General features: G+C 44.1%; 1 protein-coding gene and 2 long non-coding RNA genes across 3 annotated transcripts; 2 read left to right on the top strand and 1 right to left on the bottom strand.

Annotated features, from left to right (window-relative positions):
• Positions 1-2,652: 2,652 nt before the first annotated feature.
• LOC111929101 (inositol 1,4,5-trisphosphate receptor-interacting protein-like 1) lies at positions 2,653-6,382 on the bottom strand. The gene is made up of 2 exons (XM_086890389.1): positions 6,334-6,382; positions 2,653-5,565 (listed from the first exon to the last, which is right to left on the bottom strand). The coding sequence occupies exon 2, from the start codon at positions 5,560-5,562 to the stop codon at positions 4,582-4,584; it is 981 nt and encodes a 326-aa protein (XP_086746515.1). The 5' UTR covers positions 5,563-5,565; positions 6,334-6,382; the 3' UTR covers positions 2,653-4,581.
• Positions 6,383-6,462: 80 nt separating this feature from the next.
• Positions 6,463-7,664, top strand: LOC147652881 (uncharacterized). Its single transcript, XR_015287143.1, has 2 exons — positions 6,463-7,296; positions 7,372-7,664. It is a non-coding gene; the product is annotated as an uncharacterized LOC147652881 (long non-coding RNA).
• A 9,034-nt stretch (positions 7,665-16,698) lies between these two features.
• On the top strand, positions 16,699-20,089 carry LOC111929172 (uncharacterized). The gene is made up of 3 exons (XR_002864548.2): positions 16,699-16,806; positions 17,934-18,062; positions 18,605-20,089. It is a non-coding gene; the product is annotated as an uncharacterized LOC111929172 (long non-coding RNA).
• Positions 20,090-20,306: the final 217 nt, after the last annotated feature.

The raw sequence follows: 20,306 nt of genomic DNA, 5'->3' as shown, positions 1-20,306 counted from the left end.
TCAAACTTTCTTCACAGAGAGTTGTTCTAGTTCAAAATACCACAGATATTTTTAGTTGAAAACTCGCTTTACCAGAGGACTGGTGCTGCATCCAGAGAACTTGCTGCTTCATTTTTTTCTCTGCCCTGATCTTCCCAATGTAAGCAACGAGATTCACAAAACAGCTTCTTATATCACAGCAGGAGGGGAAAAAAGCTTGCTTCAAAATACAGCATGTCATATCATCTCTGTGTGAGTCAAAATACTGGGAAACTTACTCTCCTGTAGAATATTTACCTGCCTTGGACTGAGTTGCAGGTTTTTAGTCAGCTTTAAAGAACAAATGCTGCAGTCTGATATCTCTTACAGTGAAGAGCTCTAAGAACCTATTGTGAAGCACTTCAGGGGGGAGCAGAGTAAAATGCCATTAAAAAAAACAACAAAAAGGGTGTCAGGAAAACCGAGCAGGAAAAGTTAGACAATATTTTTTGTAGAAAGAAAAAAATACAAGAAATATGGTCTAGGGGAAGGTGTTCCTACCCATGGGAGAGGGGCTGGAACTAGATGATCTTTGAGGTCCCTTCCAGACCAAAACATTCTATGATTCTATTATTTTATGACAATTACCTGCATTGTTAGGTTTGGTTTGATCCCCAGGATTCTGTGATTATATGACACAGCTTCTGATTTGCACACAGGTCACAGAAAGATTAACTCTGCTCACAAACTGTGGGTCTCTGTTCCTCTGGTGGCTGGATCCCAGAGAAATTTGAGTCCAATGCACAGCTGGGGTACCTGGATTGAGGCAATATGCCAACTGCCAAGATGCCACACTAAAATCCACTGGGGACCCATACAGAGATGCTGAACATCTGATTGCTGGGGAGATTTAAGATTGGGGGTGTAAATGGGCTCCCTGTCTAGGACAGGGCTAAAATCAAATATGTGGACTGAATCCTACATCTGTAGGTGGAATTAAGTAGGAAAATGTTGTCATTAGTCTTGTTTGGCTATAAGCAAGAAGTTACTGGGGTATCTGGGCCAAAGAGAAATTCAGTCAAGAAGCCAACCAAAAAAAAGAATGAGTGGCAGCATGTCCCGAGACTGTTGTGAAATTTGGGCAACAAGAAAGACTGTAGGGAAAACTTTGACATGACAAATGAGAGATGTTTCACTCTGCCCATCCATTTTTCTACCTCTAAGAATGGTGTTTTGCAAAACATACACCAGTGTGAAGAGTGAGCCTGTTCTCCCCTCCCCTGCTCCTGGCCCTGCACTTCTGCTGTTTTCCTTGTATTGTCAAGAACAGATTGAGTCTAAGGACATGGCTTTCCAAGATGTGGTGAGACAAATTAATAAGCTGTCCTTTCTTTTCCAGAAGGCAATGTCTTCCTGCACACTCTCATCTTTGCTGTCCCCCCTCATCTGCTCTCCCACTGCTCACCCTGTATGTTCTCAAGAGACTTTTCTGAGGTGAAAGGGTGGAATACAAGCTCAGTGGATATTTTATCTTCCCTTACTGGATATTATGCCTTTTCAGTGAGTTACATTAATTCAGCCAAGGTCTGACAGGTGCTAGAGGCAGAACAAATGGTTGAAAGATAAAATTATGTGGCTAGGAGTAGGGGAGGGCTGAGATTAGCTAGGGATGAGGCAGAAATGAACAGGGCAAGTGGAAACAGGGAGTCACAATATGTGAAGGTGTCTGGTTGGTCCAGGAGTGTGTTCTGAAGGGCACTTACAGGAAAGATTGGGAAAGAGTATTTGCTAGAGCCTGTAGTGACAGGACCAAGGGCAATGCTTTCAAATTGAAAGAGGGTAGGTTTAGATTGGATATTAGGAAAAAAATTATTTACTGAGAGGGTGGTGAGGCCCTGGCACAGGTTGCTCAGGGAAGCTGTGGATGCTCCATATGTGAAAGTGTTCAAGGCCAGACTGGATGGGCTTCTCAGAAGCCTGGTCTAGTAGAAGATGTCTATCCACATGGCAGGAAATTTGGATGGAGATGACCTTTATTTACAGTCTGTAATTCTGCTGCAGAGCACATTCAGTGCAGGTAGCTCAGGGTGCAGCTGCAGTTCCAGCTGCAGGTAGAGCTCTGGGTGGCAGGAGAACCAGGCAGGAGCTCATGAACTGCTGGTCCTTGGCATAACAAAGGGCACAGGGAAGGGACCTGAGGGCTCCAGACTTTCCCCACACTAAACCTGTGAGGGTATAAAAGCCCAGGGCTTCCTTGGTTCAGGGACCCTCCCTGGAGGTGCCCAGCTCAAGCTGTTGCTTTGTTACTGCACCAAGATTAAACAGTTTGTGGGAGCTGTAGTTCTGTGACTCTGCTGTGGGAATCCTGGGCTGGAGCTGATAGGGAAACCTGGTTGGAGCCAGGTGAGTGTGGGGTGTGTGCAGGGAGCCAAGGCAGGCACTGCAGCTGCCTGCTGGTGGTGCAGGTGGTGTGGGTGTGACTGCCAGGGTGGCTTCTGGATGGTCTGGCAGAGAAGATTCCTTAACAATTCTGTGATTCACCATTCCAATTAATTTTTCAGAATTTCACTTACAGAAATAATTTAATCTCACTGTTCCCCATGCACTGAATTAACTCAGGGGTTTGGCAACTCTGCAAACACCTGTCAGACCCCAGTGAGATGCCTGCTGGTGGAAACAGGAGCCAGGGAAATCTCAATTTGAACCACAAACTTTATTTTCACATGTACTTCATGCTGCTTTGTGATAAGGCTTTCCTGGGTTTGTTTCGTTCTAACAAAACAATGTCTCTTTAAAAGCAATGGCTGCTTCTTAATGCAATGAGATTTTTCTTAATAATGACACAGCAAATAATCCTGGAAGCCTGGGGGTGCAGTTCAGCCATTTGGAAAAATGACCTTTTGTACTATTACTGGAACTAGCTAGCAGGCTTTGGTGCCTGAGTTTTGTTTCCTCTGCACCACAGAAAATAGTTCAAAGCCTGTTGCACTGGTTTTGGCTTGGGTGGAGTTAATTTTTCCTCAGTAGCTGGTACAGTGCTGTTTTGGATTCAGAATGAGAATAATATTGATAAAATACTGATTTGCTTTTTCTAAGCCATATTTATCCTAAATTGGGAACTTTTTGTTTGTTTGTTTTTTGGTGGTTTTTTTTTTTGTTTTTTTTTGGTTTTTTTGTTTGTTTGTTTGTTTTGGGTTTTTTGATGGGGATTGGGGTGGTTTTGGGTTTTCTTTGGTCATATTCTCTACTGATGAGAAGTTAAATAAACAAAATGGCAGGGAGTCACATCCGGGACAAGTGATCCAAACTGGCCAAAGGCATGTTCCACACCATGTAATGGCATGCCCAGTGTATAAACTGGAGGAGTTATCTGGAACAGGGCCTGATCTGGGCTCAGAAAAGCAGCTCTGACATTATTGGTCAGTAGGTAGTGAGCACTTGTATTGTGCATCACACAATTTGGGTTTCTTTTTCTTTTCCATTGTATTATTAATACTATTATTATTTACCATTATTACAGTATTTTACTTTGTTTTCAGTTACTAAGCTTCTGTAAATGATTAACTTTTTAAACTTCTCTAAACCTGCAAGCTTTACTTTTGATTCTCCTCCCCACTCCACCAGGGTGTGGGGGAAGAGAAGGGTGTTGAACAAATGGCTGTGTGGTGCTTAATTCTGGCTGGGGCTGGAACCACAAGAGGGTTTTTGGGTGTTTGGGAGTAGACACAGACAGCACAGCTGACCCCAAGGTTAGGGTTAGGGCACCCCAAAGGGATTCCCAAAGGGATATTCTGTACCATATTCCATCAGGATCAGCACATAAAGAGGGGGAAAGAAGGAAGAGGGAGGGACCTGCTGGATGTTTGCTGGAAACTCAAGCAGAGGCAGCCTGGTTGGGCCCTGGAGTGTGTGGGTGAGAACTTCACTCCCTGGCACAGCTGGTGAGCCCAGCAGGGAATCACCTCTGGAAAAAGGGGCAGGCAGCTCAGGAAGTGTTTATGGATCTTGTTAGGTCATGGGGGAAGAAAATTTGAGAGGTAAAAACTCAGTTAGAACTTATTTGGGCCACTTTTGGTGGCCAAATATCCTGGTGAAGGATAATAAAAAGTTGCTTTTTGAATACATTAATGGCACTAGGAGGAGCAAGGAAAAGCTCCATTCTTTACTGGATCCAGGAGGGAATACAGTCACCAGAAGCGAGGAAAAGGCTGAGGTGCTTGGCACTCTCCCTGGAGGTGTTAAGGAAAGGCTGCACATGACAGTGCCGTGGTGGTGTTGGGGCATAGGATGGACTCAAGGACCTCAGAGGTCATTTCCAGCTTGATTGACTCTGTGATTCCAAGGAGATGTTCAGAGTTACAGCATTTGTCTTCCCGTGGGCTGGCAGGTGTTCACCCACCTCTAGGAAAGATGGGCTCCATCACCTGTTGAGGTGACTTGGAAGATAAATGCCTTAACTCCAAACGTGTCCCATTCCTCTTCCTTCTCTCTCCCTCTTTAATATTCTGAGCTCAGTGTTCCAGCAGGTCCCTTTGGGCACTTGAGGTCAGCTGTGTGTCTGTGTCTACTCCCAATCCCCAGCCAGCCCCAGCCCAAAGCAGCAGCTGGGAGCGCTGGCCACTCTCACTGCAGGAGCAGGAAGGTGCCAGGGCTGCCCTGCTCCACGGCAAACAGCAGCACAGCACAGAGCTGCAGGTCGGAGGGGCCGCTCAGCAGCAGCCGGCAGCAGTGGGAGCTCGGCAGCACCGTGAGCTGCCAGTGCTGCCACTGGGGCAAATGCTCCCAGGCTGTCTGCACCAAGTTCTGCACCCAGCAGGCGATTTCCTCCACGTCTAAGTAGGAGCCTGTGCAGAGGTTCTGCAGCAGGGGTGAGCGCTGGGCCGTCTGATTGGTCTCGGAGGGGTGGAGAAAACACGGAATATTCCCCGTTTCCCTCAAGCAGCTGCACTCCAGCACCACACGGACGTTGGAGCACCTCTCTGGAAGGTGTGTCCAACTGTACAGCTCCAGCCTGAAAGAATGCCTGGAGGGTGGCTGCAGGACCACAAGCAGCTGGTACAAGATTCGGCCCTCAAAGATACTCCAGGATTCATGGATGCTGTTCTTCCCGGTGGCCGGGTGCATCTCCGGCATGAAAGTGTCCTTGGAAAGCACTCGGCAGACGTGGAGGACGTCATGCATCATCTTCTTCACATCCCTGCACATGTCAGACAGTCCCTGCATTGACGATAGTTTGGGCACAGAAAACAACCTGACATTGTGGCCTTGCCCCTTCTCTTCCTCATCTTCCTCCTCGCTGGCAGAGGTGTCCTGCTCATAGCAAGTGCAAGGGGCAAACTTCATTTGCCAGGCCACCCAGCAGATCTCCAGGAGCATGACTGCTGCAGCAGCCCAGAAGAGGCAGAGCTGCAACCCAGAGAGGAGTTGGGCTTCTTGTGGAGCCCTTATCCATCCAATCTCCTGCAGCAGCTGCTTCATCTCCTGGTGCAGAAACTCCTCACGCTGCTGCATCTGCTGTGTTGTGACCACACTGATCCGTAGGTCTCGTGTCTGCTTGAGCAGGATGGCCAACACAGCCACAAAGAACGTGATTGCTGCAGCCATGGCCTGGAGGAGATGGGAGAAACGTTCATCAGCAGGTCTGGGTGAACAGGCCTGAAGGGACCACTGACCCTGGCTGGAGACAGCACAGGGCCAGTCCTGCCCAAGCCACTCTGATGGTCATCCCCTGGCTGGGCTGTGCCCCATGAAAGGGCAAGAGACACTTGAGCTGTCTCCTGAGGCCCCATCCCTGCCATGCTGGAGCATTCCATGGAGCCAGGGGTACCTGGCGATCCCCAAAGCCTCTCTGGCACCACTGGGAGCCCTGAGCACTTCTGCCCCCAGCCCAGAGAGTGGCACCCTGCCCTGCCCTGAGGGGCCCAGCCCTCACTCAGAGTTAGAAACACCCCTGTCCCATTCCCCGTCCATCCCAGCCCTCCCTGTGCATGTGCACTCACCAATTGCCCGAGTCCAGCTGCAGGGGGGCTGCCTGGTGTTGTCCCTGGGGATGGCTCCCACTGCCACCTGCTCTCTGTAGTGTCACAGCCACCAGAGCTGACAAACCCAGACTTCAACCCTACCCCCTGCTCAGTGGGTTCTGGGCACCACTGCACCAAGTCCAAACCCACTGCAGGAGGTCCCAGGGGGTCTCTTGGCAGAGCAGGGACAGGCCCAAAAGCCAGCCCAGAGAGTTCAATTCCCACTGTCCCCAGCCCCAAGGGCAGAACCTTGTCCTGTTCTGAAGGTCTCAGCTCTCACTCAGGGTTAGAAACTCCCCGGGGCATCTGTCCCGTCCCCCATCCAGCCCAGCCCTCCCTGTGCATGTGCACTCACCAATTGCCCAAGCCCAGCTGCAGTGGGGCTGCCTGGTGTTGTCCTTAGGGACAGATCCCACTGTGACCCATCCTCTGTGATGTCACAGCCACCAGAGCCTCCCCACCCTCCTGACAAGCCCCAAACCCCATCCCCAGCCCCTCTCACCCCAAGTACAACACCACTGGGCAGGAGCTCCCTGGGGCTCTCCTGACAAAGTGGGCAGCCCAGGCCACCCTGATGGTCATCCCCTGGCTGGGCTGTGCTCCATGAAAGGACGAGAGACACCTGAGCAGAGCGTCCCAAGGCCCCATCCCTGCCACACAACAGTGTGCCATGAATCCCTGGGCACCCAGAACATTCCCAAAGCCACTCTGGGCACCTGACACCCCTCAGGAGCCTGAGCCCCTCTGTCCCCAGCCCCAGGCATGGTCCTGGCATGCACTGACTGATCCTGGGATGCACTGACTGACTGATCCTGGCATGCACTGACTGACCCTGGGATGCACTGACTGACCCTGGCATGCACTGACTGACCCTGGGATGCACTGACTGACCCTGGGATGCACTGACTGACCCTGGGATGCACTGACTGATACCGGGATGCACTGACTGACCCTGGGATGCACTGACTGACCCTGGGATGCACTGACTGACCCTGGGATGCACTGACTGATACCGGGATGCACTGACTGACCCTGGGATGCACTGACTGATACCGGGATGCACTGACTGACCCTGGGATGCTCTGACTGACCCTGGGATGCTCTGACTGACCTTGGGATGCACTGACTGACCCTGGGATGCACTGACTGATACCGGGATGCACTAACAGACTCTGGGCACCAGGCAAACACGTGGTCCATGATCCCAACACAGATCAAAGCTGTGGCTTTTGAACTGATGGTTTCCCTACCTAAAGAAACATCACATGCAATCTCTCTCTGACCACATCTTTAAAACCTTGACCTTTGCAGTTTTTAGGTCAGTTACTTCAATGGATTCTATAAATCCAGTTGGGTTCTTACATAAGTCTGATTTGGATTTACTCAATTCTAGAAAGAGATGCAGGTGGTCCTAGGGAGGATTTCTGGGGATGTTATTGCGTGCCTGAGGAATTTCAGGATCTAGAATGCTGTTTTTAGCCTGAAGTGCCAGAGATGTGCTGCAAAGGTCTTTTCTGAAATTAGCTCCATTTGGCTTTTTGATTTTCTCAAGAAAAATGAAGAGATGTATTGGGCATTGCATGCTACATAGTTCAAGTCTGACAGCTGGACAATTCAATCAACCAACTCTGCACTTCCCTCAAAGAAAAAGTTTTGAGGAAAAAGAAAATAAAAATTGACAAATTCTGTTTTCTTCTGGTAGGCTTTTTCTTCCAGTTATCTAATTTCAGTTATCTTTATAAAATCATCTCTTACATATTTTTTTTTCCTGAATCAGATTAACCTAGCACAGTGTTTAATAATGAATTCCACTCAGCATGCCAGTAGAACAGAAAAGTTCTTTTGTCTGATCTTAGACAAGTTCTCTAATAGGTAAAAATGAGATCCACAGGACAGAATATGCTAATAAATTATGAAAAGAATTTATTAGAATTTCTGAAAGGTATTTGACTTATCTCATAGAACATTTAATGCAGTTTCATGATTATCAGCCCTTTTCAGCTTGTTCTTTAGAAATGCATGAGGAGCTGAGGACAACATTTGCAAATCATTTTTGCATCTTAACAGACTGTTCCCATAAAACTGTTGCTTTTCTTTAACAGTAACTTTGATATTCAGACTTACTAGGAGGACTGCAAAATATTTAGATACAAACCCTAAACCCTGTATTAAACTCTTTTAGTTGTGTGAGGAAGCTCAGCTTTGTGGGTAGCATCAATTGTTACAGTGGCCTGAAACAAACACCTGAAACTTCTGGATTTTAACTGAGTCCTGTTCTGTTCTGTGACTTATTTTGTCTGTTCAATTGGTAAAACAAATATGATGTGAGTCCCTCAGGAACTTCATCCTGTGAGTAACAAATGAATCTTCAGCATCTGCTTTATTGATGTGATGGATCGATAGCCAGCCTGATGATTGACACTATGTAAATCAGAGCAAAATCAGAAGGTATACTACTAAAACTGAGATTAATGTCACCTATAATTAGACATGTAGTGATTTGTTATGATTGCTCTATGTCTTATTTTGTTGCCTTTTTCTAAAATGCAAATTATAAACAGGAATGGAAGAGATCTAAATTTAGTCACTCTTGGATCTAATCTGCAGTTTTAATGTAGTAAATTTTAAACACTGAGAACATTTGGATGAACTTTCAGGTGGTAACATCCCAAAACAAAGAAGCTCTTGAGCTTTGTGGTTTTGCTGATCTGGGTTGCTGCTCAAGGTTCCTTGAGAATTGTAAAAATGTTTCTTAGTACAGGACAGATGAGCCCTGATGAGCTAATTTTCTGCAGTGCTTGGATAAACACAAATTTAGATGCCATACAACAGTCAAATGTGTTTATCAATACATATTAATACAGAGACATGTAAATATATGTCTGTATTTGTTCAGAAGCCTGAATAAATAGAGGAATAAATTAGGCAGTGTGATCTCTGCCTTACACTGTTAATGATAAAAGTTCTGGAGTTCCCTGGCAGCTGCAGGATCAGGAAGAGCAGAAAGTGTTTGACTGCTGCCAATTGCAGTGACAGCCATTCTCTGTCTCTGCTGGAACCCTGAGCTACATAAAGTCCTTAGAAAAGAGAATCAGTCTGAAGAAATCATGCTGAATGAAGAAAGATTTAGAAGTTTATGTCGTCCTGCAGGTGTGCAAAAAAATCTTTCAAACAGAAAAGTGATATATTGGCCTCATTAGAGACAAAGAGGGACTAAGAACAGCATTTCTGAGAGTGTTTAATAATTAAAGGAGGGTTTTAAGTTGTACTGAATGGAAGGAATTAGCCAGCTGTGGTTTGGGCATCATTACCTAAAAGTCCATGCAATTAAACAGCAAGAACTGAGATGTCTTGAGACCAATCTAAACTCGGGTGGTGACTTCTTCCTTCTGATATCTGTGGATTCCAGTGTTTCTCCCATACCAGCAACCTACTCAGGTGTTTATAAGTCATCACATTCGACTGAATGTGCTGCAAATCTCTTTATAAAGAAAACATTCATCTTGATAGAAAACCACATGAATCCTTGAACGACATTTCTTACCCAGTCCTGAATGGGCAGAAGTTCTTGCCAAGGCAGTGCTCTGAAAGGCTTGTTTGCAGATGATCACATCTGCGTCCAGATGAAATTAAAATGGCAAAGCCATTGGGGACCAATTCATAGCAGATGACAAAGAGGAAAGAAACAGGGAAAATAAATTTAGAACTGACATTTTCCTTAATGACTGCTTCTTTGAACTTCTCTTAGAAAGAACTAGCTGTATTGCCAGGGGCTGATTTTTTCCAGGGTCTGTTGCAAAACTCAGCTGAATTTTGCAGCTGTTTTCAAGCACTAAAACCACAGGGCCTAAATATATAGACATACAATGATGAACCTCCTTATAAGTAATAATGATGAACAAATAATGCTAATGACTCTACTTGCCTTCTCTCAGTAGGTATCTGGGTTCAATGAGAAGATACCACATGTTCTTGTTTTTTGTTTATTTTTATTAGCCTGAAGGACTTTTTTATTAATGATTGCTGCACAGTCACCTTATGCCACATAGTAACTACAGGAAGTTTCTGTAAAAACTTTTCCCTGTACAGTGACATTTGGTTATCACAGCCACCTCTTTATGTTCTGTCCTATCCATAGTATCTTATTGGTACTAGGAGTCAAAATCTCCACATTCACTCTCTTATGCCTGAGTCTTTTATAATAACAATCTACATTCTAAGGCATCCAATCATGTAATTTTTGAACTTTTTAGACCAGAAAGCATAGAAAAATGCTTTGCAGGAAAATTATGGCTTTGTAATGGAAGGCTGAATGTTTATCAGGAAAACCTTGGAGGAAAATGAAATTCCATAGCTTGTCCCAGAGCAGTAAATCCTCTTATCCTTCTGTAGATAGAGCCTTGCCAAGGTATCCTATTTATCTGTGCTGGAGCACAGAAACCATAATCCAGGATTCTCATCCCACCTGAGAGTCAGGAGGACACACCTTTCCTAAATCATTCACTGTGCAAAGTGATTACTCAGGCACTTGTCATGTGCCACCTTTTTTTCACCCTTCCCAATTTGTACTGGGATTGCCAGCAGTGTCTTCACTAAGAGAGCAATTAATAAATTGGGACATTGGACAAAATGAATGTTAGACCCATCGGTGTTTGCTAAAGAGGGAGCTGCGTTACATACCCCACTTGGAGATTTTCCAAGTGATTTATTGACTTCAGTCTTTCTCCTCTTATGCTGCAGGATGTGTTTACCTGTGAGAAACAAGGGAAGAATGAGGTGTCTCTGGGCAACAGATTTGCTGGTTCACTTAAGCCCTGTGAAGGCTGTCAGTCTCAGAGGTGCCATTTCTGGGTTTCCAAACTCAGTGAGGTAAATTAGTGCATCAGGGCACATTTAATGGAGGCTCTCACTGCTGTGGCCTGTGTACAGAATTGGTCTAGACACAAGAACTGGATGATTGGTCTTGTGCCATCACAATTAGCAACAGGGAACGAGATTTCCAGGCTCATTTCAGATAATCTTTTAAAAATGTAATAGTTTGTATCAAACTCACCCAAAGCATATGAACTCGATTGCAAATGTCAACTGAAAATCACATTGGAACTTCTTTCTGTATTGCAGTTTGCATCCCTGTCTGTCTGTTGGTAATATCATGAAAATAATTTTTCCATCAGGGTGGTATGTCCATTTTGGGGCCTGAATCCTGTGTGCCATGGGATTGCCTGACAGTGGTGTCAAAGAAACTGAAATGAGAAAATCAGATGGCATCTATTTTTTGGGCAGATTGAGATGTGAAAACTTCAAGAGCTCAATAAGGAAATGAACTACAGGAAAATATTTGAAGCCTGGAAAATTCTGAATTAGTTGATAAGGGATTTTTTGCTATGATTTGATTTGAATGATCTCTTCTGACTTTTCCAAACCCATAGTGACTCTTTAATACATTACCCACAACCCTTTTTATGCAGCAAAGCCATTAGCTCAGCTGTGTGATTACAGTGCCTGACCCACGCTCTGATTTTTCAATCATAAATACAGCTGCTGAATTTTGGCTCAAAAAGGGGCATTATAGAAATGTCAGAACTGGAAACTGAACTCAGACTGCTCCACTAAGTAGTGGTTAGAAAACTAGACTAAAACAAAATGGGTTTTGTAAGGATTTCTTCCATATTTTTTCTGCACTATTTTTTTTGCATGTACACAGAAATAGGTACTTCTGAAAGACTGTAAAAGGTATGACTTAAAAGCTGTTTTAAAGCAATGATTGTGCATTATTAAGTTGAAGCAGACTTTTGTTCAGCCCTCTGTAATCTAAATGTACTTTCTCTACATAAGCTTGGATTTTTGCCTGCTGTTCTCTGTGAAGAGTTGTGCATTTTGGGATTTTCATCTGAACAGTCAAAATTAGAGTTTTTTCAACACAGAGGCACATTTTGGAAAAGAGAGTTCCTTTTTGATTAGAATTTTCCTGGAAGTAGTTTGTATTGAGTGTCCCTGAGGCTGAGAAATGTTTTGAGCTTCCTCTCCCATTCTCACAGGAATATCCTATAGGATTATGGAATTTATACTGTTGGAAAAGACCTCTAAGATCATCAGCTCCAAGCATTAATCCAGCACTGCTAAGAGCCATGTTCACCACTAAACCATGTCCCCAAATGCCACATCCAAATGGCTTCTGAACACTTACAGGGATAGTGGCTGTACTACCACAGGCAGTTTGTTACAATGCTTGGCCACCTTCTCAGTGAAGAAATTTTCTAAATACTCAATCTAAACCTCCCCTGGCCCAGCCTGAGCTGTTCCCTCTCCTCCTGTCCCTGTTCCCTGCGAGCAGAGCCCGACCCCCCCGGCTGTCCCCTCCTGGCAGGGAGTTGTGCAGAGCCAGAAGAGCCCCCTGAGCCTCCTTTTCTCCAGGCTGAGCCCCTTTCCAGCTCCCTCAGCCCCTCCTGGTGCTCCAGACCCTTCCTCATCTCCATTCCATTCTCTGGACTCACTCCAGCCCCTCAGTGTCCTTCCTGCCCCTCAGCCCCCACAGCCCTCTCAGCTCCCCCAGTGCTTCAGCAGCTCCCCAGACCCTTCAGCCTCATTGTCCTGCTCAGCTGGAGCCCAGGGATGACACTGGACACTCCCCAGGAGGTGACACTGGACACTCCCCAGGAGGGGACACTGGACATTCCCCAGGAGATGACACTGGACATTCTCCAGGGGGTGACACTGGACACTCCCCAGGAGGTGACACTGGACACTCCCCAGGGGTGACACTGGACATTCTCCAGGAGGTGACACTGGACATTCTCCAGGAGGTGACACTGGACACTCCCCAGGGATGACACTGGACATTCCCCAGGAGATGACACTGGACATTCCCCAGGAGGTGACACTGGACACTCCCCAGGGGTGACACTGGACACATCCCAGGGATGACACTGGACACTCCCCAGGAGGTGACACTGGACATTCCCCAGGGGGTGACACTGGACACTCCCCAGGAGATGACACTGGACATTCTCCAGGGGGTGACACTGGACACTCCCCAGGAGGTGACACTGGACACTCCCCAGGGGTGACACTGGACATTCTCCAGGAGGTGACACTGGACATTCTCCAGGAGGTGACACTGGACACTCCCCAGGGATGACACTGGACATTCTCCAGGAGATGACACTGGACGTTCCCCAGGAGGTGACACTGGACATTCTCCAGGAGGTGACACTGGACATTCTCCAGGAGGTGACACTGGACACATCCCAGGGATGACACTGGACATTCTCCAGGAGGTGACACTGGACACATCCCAGGGATGACACTGAACATTCCCCAGGAGGTGACACTGGACATTCCCCAGGGGGTGACACTGGACGTTCCCCAGGAGGTGACACTGGACGTTCCCCAGGAGGTGACACTGGGCAGATCCCAGGGCTGACACAGGCCAGGCCCTGACCCCAGCATGGGGGAGGCTCTGTCCGGCCTAGGCCCAGCCCTGCTCCCATCCCAGGGAATGAGGCAGCCATGGGGGCCCCTGGGCGGCTCTGGGGTGACAGAGCAGGAAATCAGGAGGGGGAGGACAGGCCAGACTTTCCCAAAAGAATGCCATTGCATCCCATGGGGTGACATTGCTGAGGAGAGGGTGGTTGTCTTGGTTTAAGGCAAATTTGAGAAGAAACTTCTGAATGGGGTCCCTCTAGACAGCAAATTCAAGCAGCCCCTCTCCCAGTTGGTTCAGAAAAAGACTTTTTGGAGAAAAAATGGAAAAACCTGTTTATTAAACAAGCAAAGTATGTAGAAGCATAAAAAAATTGAATAATATTAAACAATAAGACCTCTCACTGTTTGAAGAGATGGCAAATTCAGAAAGACTTTGCTGTGGAGCATAGCTTGGCTCTCTCAGCCTCGTATCAGTTCCTCTGGCTCTGGAAAGTGCCAAGGCGCAGGCCATGGTGGGCCACAGGCGTCAGCTCCTGGTGCTTTTCTGAGGTTTTGGTCCAGAGCAGGTTTGAACAGCTCCAAGAAAAAAGGAAAAAGTCCAGGGAACTTCTCTGCCTCAGCTAGCTAAAAACTAACTAAAAGCAAAGGAGAGTTCTGTCCTGCTGTCTGTCTGTGCTGCAGACAACACAGTCCAGAGAGGGATGTGGGGCAGTGAGTGCTTTTTCTGAACATAAACTGTGGCATCCTCTTCCCCCTCTTCATCCTTGGAGCCAGTCTTAGAGGTGCAGAACTGAAGAGTCAGCATGAACAGGGCAGACAGCTGGGGATACAAGCATCATAAGGTCACCCCAGGACAGAGGTGAAGGAGCTGATGGGCCCTGCTGTCACCCAACCCTTCAGGGAACAGCTCTGTGGAGGGCGGTGGGACTGCTCCTGGCAGTGACAGATGGACCCTAATCCATGATGGACTGACAGACTCCTGGGATGGACTGACAGACTCCTGGGATGGACTGACAGACTCTGGAATGCACTGACTGACCCTGGATGCAGTGACTGACCCTGGCCATCAGGACACAGTCCATGATCCCAACCCAACAGACAGACCCCTGGCCTTTGAAATGATGGCTGCCCTACCTAAAGAAACACCACATGTAATCTCACTCTGAACTTATCTCTAAAATTTTGACCTTTGCAGTGGTTGGGTCAGTTATTTAATGGATTCTATAAATCCAGTTGTGTGCATACAGAAGATGTCTTTTGGATTTACGTACGATTTGGATTTACTTATCTCTGGAAAGATGCAGGGGTTTCCTAGGGAGGATTTCTGGGGAGGTTGTCATGTGCCTGAAGAATTTCAGGATCTAGAATGGTGTTCTTAAGGTTAAGCGCCTGAATTGTGCTTAAGATCCTTTTCCTGTGTATCTTGATCCTTTTCTGGTTCTGGACCTACTTGAGTTCCAATTTTCTTCTTTGTCCTTGCCCTGATCCAGTCGGACTGTATTACCACTTGCATCCTGCTTCCATAGTAGATGATTAGAAATCTCCTTTTAATCAATTTTTCTTTTAGCTACTTGCATTCATTTTAATTCACAATGCAAGTTTCTAAGTTTTTAAAAATAATAATTTTTTTTGTTGTTGGGGTTTTTTGGTTTTTTTTCTGGTTTTATTTTCTTTCTTTTCTTTTTTTTTTTTTTATAAAGTGACAGAAAGTGGCCTGGGGAAGTGTTTGTTTGTTTGTTTGCTTTTCCTAGTGTAACCTGACATGCTTTTTGTTATGTTCAGTGAGATTCCTCTAGGTTGAGAAAAAATGTAGTTTTATCATATCAAGTTTGAGAGCCATAAAGAAAAGATTGATTTCTTATTTTTTGAGGAGACCTAACATAGACTGAAGAAAGATGTAAACAAAACTGAAGAAAACATAAGAGAGAAGGAGATAATTGTACATTTATATTCTTGATTTCCTTTCTTGTTCCTTGGCATTTTGTGAGAAAATAACACAAAATAAGTTTTTCATCCTGAAATATTTCTGTATACCCAGCTAGATTTTATCTTAATTCTAAAAGTAGGTTGCTCAAAATGTCAGTGTCTGCTGGTTAGTAAGTAAGGCTTGAATCCATATATTTATTTTAATGTTGAAAAGAGGAAAGAAACAAGGAACAATATTCTCTTTATTATATACTACAAGACAAAATTCACCCAAAAATTCTGTTTGGGTGATAGGTGAGGCAAGACCATACATTGTGATACTTGAGGGACAGAAGAGCTGAATTTCTGAGGACAAACAGTTGATGCACTTTGGTCTCAAAGTAAGACATGCCATAATTCATTCAATGGTAAAAAATGTGACATTTCCATTTAATCAAGAAAGTGACACCCTCAATGCTAGTCCATGGTTATCTGGGTGCCTTCTTATCTCTGTGCTTGTATAAGGGACAGCACAAATGAGACAGGTAAGGCACTGGAATTATCTTGGTCCAAATTCCATAGACCTGATAATAAGACCTTAAATTTCTTATCTACGCTGGTGCTTAAAGAGTTCATACCTTGCTATAATCTGTGGGAAATTGTGACTGATACTCAGCTCGAGATTGTAGTCACTTAAATGTCAGTGCCTTCAACACAAGTTGGATGTCTAAGTTCCTTTTACTGCCAGTGATATTCACAGAACAGAATTAATGAAGTTTTAGGGGTTATGCACATTTCATCACCTGAGTAGCTCCTTGGACTCCAGACTTCCCAAATCCTACCAAGTCTCTACTGACTGATGAGAGATGAGAAAAAAAGCCCATTTGTAAATATTAATGTTTTGCTTTTAACTGAGAATAAAATCCCACATTTGGGCTGAGTTCACTTCTTCCCAGTGCCATTTGAGATGCCCTAAATTACCCAAACCCCCAGAGTTGGGCTGTCAGGGTTGACACAGGACCCACAGCTCCCAAGTCCATTCACAGCTGGAGAGCAGGTGTCCTCTGAAAGGCACTCAAGAGTCTCCCTAATAGCACCAGGAAACTGTGGCAGCAACTGCATCACATTCTCTTGATCTGGCTGTAAAAAGTAGTACAGCCATTTTTCATATCATCTTTTAACCTCCAAATATAGTCTTTCCTTTATAGCACATTTCAGACTAGTGTATCATCTGTTATTAAGTATTGCCTAGGAAATGCTGAAAGAAGAAAGGAAAATGAAAGATTAAATAAATGAAAGTGGGAATTAAAAAGCAAGATGAAGAAAAAGGAAAAATAATCTCTGATTGGGAGATAACCCATCTCTGTTACTTTATTTTTATTTTAGGAAGGATTAATTGCAAAGGATTAAGATTCTCCAGATTGCTACAATGCTCAACAAATTACTTTTAACATTTGAAAGATGGAACAAGCAGAAATCTTTCTTGAAGGATGTGGGGGTAAGGGTCTTCTCTCACTCTTGTCTGCTAACCAGATTGCAAGGAGTTATATCCTCAAAAGGGTTAAACTGATTATCAAGTATAAGTCTAGTACAAGTCTTTTTCTCACACTTTGTTCTCTGAAATAATCCTATTAAAATAAGAAATTTTATTGCATGCCTATCTGCCCAGATTTTATCAATATTGAAACCTTTTAAACAGAATATGTGATGAAATAAACCCTGCTCACCAATGTGGTAAAATATAATAGACATCAAAGCAGCTAAAAGCCCTCTAAATCAATTCTGTAATGCTGCAGCAATTTCTAGAACAGAAGGTGAAAATCCCCTTAATAATTGATAAATGAAGGAAAATGTATAGGAGCAGATTTATAGAATACCACATTTGCACTCTTAAAAGACCTTCATTATGTCATTAACACCACAGTAATAAAAAGCACTTCCATCATTCATCAACCACATTGTGTCTGTCCTGCCATTAAACAGATGGAATTATCCCTGATTCAAGTTCCCAAAACTTTTAGAGTACACTTACTTTCATTTTCTTGCCCTAGGCCAATCCATTTAACAACCCATTATAGCCAGGTCGGTCAGGTCTTCAAGCTGAATGTTATGAATAAGAAGCGGATTGAAAGTGACCTTTATTCTCCCTCCTCTTTCCTCTGCCAAAGCCTGGCATGTAACATCTGAGAGAATATAAAGTCCAAGTTTCTATACTTTCAAGGACGTTCAGGAATTTTCCAGTACAGATAAATAAATAAATAGCTTCAATTTTGTGATTAATTCTTTCATCATTTCCATGGTTTATAATGTGTTGATAACTGACACTCAGTAAGACACATTTGCTTAGAGCTGCCTGTCAATGCTGCCAACCATTGCTTGAGCCATGCTTTCAATCGTTTCAACAACTCTCCAGCTTCTGTCTCCAAGTCCCAACCTCTGTCAAGAATATATTTTGTAATGCAGTGTGCACAAGATGATACCTTCTAAAGAAAGAAGCTTGAGTTAATAAAAACAAACACATCAAAAGATGAATGTTCAATTTTTTGTCTGTTTTTAAATATCTGTTTGCTTCTTTACTCGCAGCTGCTCCTCAGCACTGCCTAATGACACGTCTTTATCCTTCAGGTGTCTTCTGCCATCTGCCATTTAACAAGCTGACTTTAGATATGACCTAAAATTAAGGATATCCAGGTCATTTCCTTCTGCCATCCTCCACTTCTGTTTTGGGAGCAGCTATCTAAGGAAATGGTGTAGGTGAGTGGAAAAATATCAACCCCAAAATAACCAAAAATGAGAAAGTTAAAGCTGGATGAAAAGAAAGGTAAAAGGAGAGGGAGGAGCAGATTTACCTATCTCAGGGACCTGCCAGACTTTGGTGACAGTCTGAAATGGGTTCTGAACAAAGGAACAGAAGTCACCCAAAGCTTACTCCACTTTCGAGCTTCAGCTCTGCAGGTGGTTAAACAGCAGATGATCTTGGATATCTGGCTGAATAAAAAAGGCATCTGTTTTAGTGCATTGTCATCGTCCCTTTGCTCTTTTCACTTCCAGCAGCCTTGGATGCCCCATTCAGCTGAGTTTGGATTCATTCAATTGCTCCTTCTCATTTTAAGAGGAACCTTGCAATCTATCATAGCTGAAATCACAGCAGTCTGGAGAATGACTGAAGGGCTGTGCTAAAATGGTTTTTAGACAGTAAATCAAATATTATCTACCAACCAAAACCTGTTCTTCTAATCAACTCTTTACTAGGTCTTTATGCATCTCACATTGATTATTTCTTTCTCTTTTCCCAGGTGGTCATAGAACCATAAGGCTGATGAACTGGAGGAGAGTCTGTTCATCCTGTAATCTGTGTTACACATTGCACTTGAAATGGCTGATTAGTGAGATGTTCATTAATGATACACATGAATTTTCATCTTGTGACTGGAATGATATTAAAATTATTGGAGACATGTATGTCCTTCTGATGGACAGATGTCCCTTGCTGCCTTTCTCTCTTTAAGGGGATTTTTTATCTTCTATTTCAAGGCACTTGATTTTCTGTTGATTTATGTCTATTTTAGGGTCCCTTATCTCTTTCACTTCTGTTTCTGCTTTCAGAACCTTTCTTTCTTTCCTTCAGGGGCCTATTTCTCTTTGTTCTGTCTCTCATTTTCTGTGTCTGACACATCTGCTCCCGCCTCTCTCGATGTACAGTGTGATAGATGGAACATGACTGGAGAATAAAAGAAAGTTTCAGTTCTCCCAGCGAGTGGAAAGGTGACCTGCAAACATCTGAACAAAAAAGCGAAGAAAGTTTATTTTTATGTGCTGAATATTCTGCACAGCAAGAGACACATCACATTTAAAGACTGCACAGGAGACACTTTAAACACTACCTACTCCATAGTCCATCCCATTAAATTCTGTGCACAGTTTTTCTCTTGGTCTGTGTCTGTATACATATATATAAAACCAGCTCTGCTAATAGAGAACTTTATTCAAAACATGTTACTTTTCCCATTGTTTTCAAAAGGGGGTTGGATCCTCAAGAGAATTTGCCTTTCCTGCTATGAAATCAGTTCTATACCACCTGGCCAAAGAGGGAACCAAGGAATCTGATTCTTTCTTATTTCAGATTTCAGATTTTCAGTCTCTTAAAAACATTTGCAGAAGCTTGTTTAATAATTGTATTTCAAATTCAGAGTCTGCTTTGGGGAAATTGTAATGATTTTTAATTATTTTAGGGCAAAATAAGTACAGTAAAGCTGAAGCGAAATATTTTTATTCATGGATGAAAAAGAAGAAAGGTTTTCACAACCAGATCTGCTTTTAGAAGTAGAAAATTACATTGGGCTTTCCAGAAAGACTTTATTTTCTCTAATGGTATGTATATATCATTATCAGTTTTTGTTTTATGTGATATTTTGTTATACTGTGTTTTATGTGAGCAGGGTTGGAAGGCAGAGCTGCAAGGTCTTGGTTGTTGACCCAGTAGCTCAGATTTTGGGAGGTTTGAGAGTAAAGCCAGAGACAATCTCCAGGAGGTGAGTGCTGTGGAGCCAGGAGGTGACCTTTGGCAAGAGCTGGAATCCTGAAGTCAGTTTCTTGGTGCTCAACAGGGATTTTGCCAAATTAGAGCCGTGTGGGATCTACTCCCATGGTGGAGCTGTTCTGGAGAACCCAGAAATCACCCATGCGATCTTCCTGCATATTTGGAAAATGCCTCTTGTAAACACCTGTCCCTATTTTGTTGGATCATCTGAATAAATACTGTTCTACAAAGCATTACCTTCCAGATCAATGGGTCAGGGTGATTCCTATTTTTTTGTTGTTTTACCTCTTGATTTAAAAACAGTTTCATTGGAAAATTGCAACTAGCTGTAATAGAAACTGCAAATTTGTTTCACATATGCCACCCCAGAGTCACCAACTGGCGTGGTAAATAAGTAACAATTTATAAAGTGAATCTGAGAACATTCCCCAGCAGTTAACACATGGAAGGTATGAATA

Source organism: Cyanistes caeruleus, chromosome 5 (genome assembly GCF_971803275.1).
Source record: "Cyanistes caeruleus chromosome 5, bCyaCae1.hap1.1, whole genome shotgun sequence".
Classification (NCBI taxonomy): domain Eukaryota; kingdom Metazoa; phylum Chordata; class Aves; order Passeriformes; family Paridae; genus Cyanistes; species Cyanistes caeruleus.
This window is presented reverse-complemented; position numbering and strand designations above follow the sequence as displayed.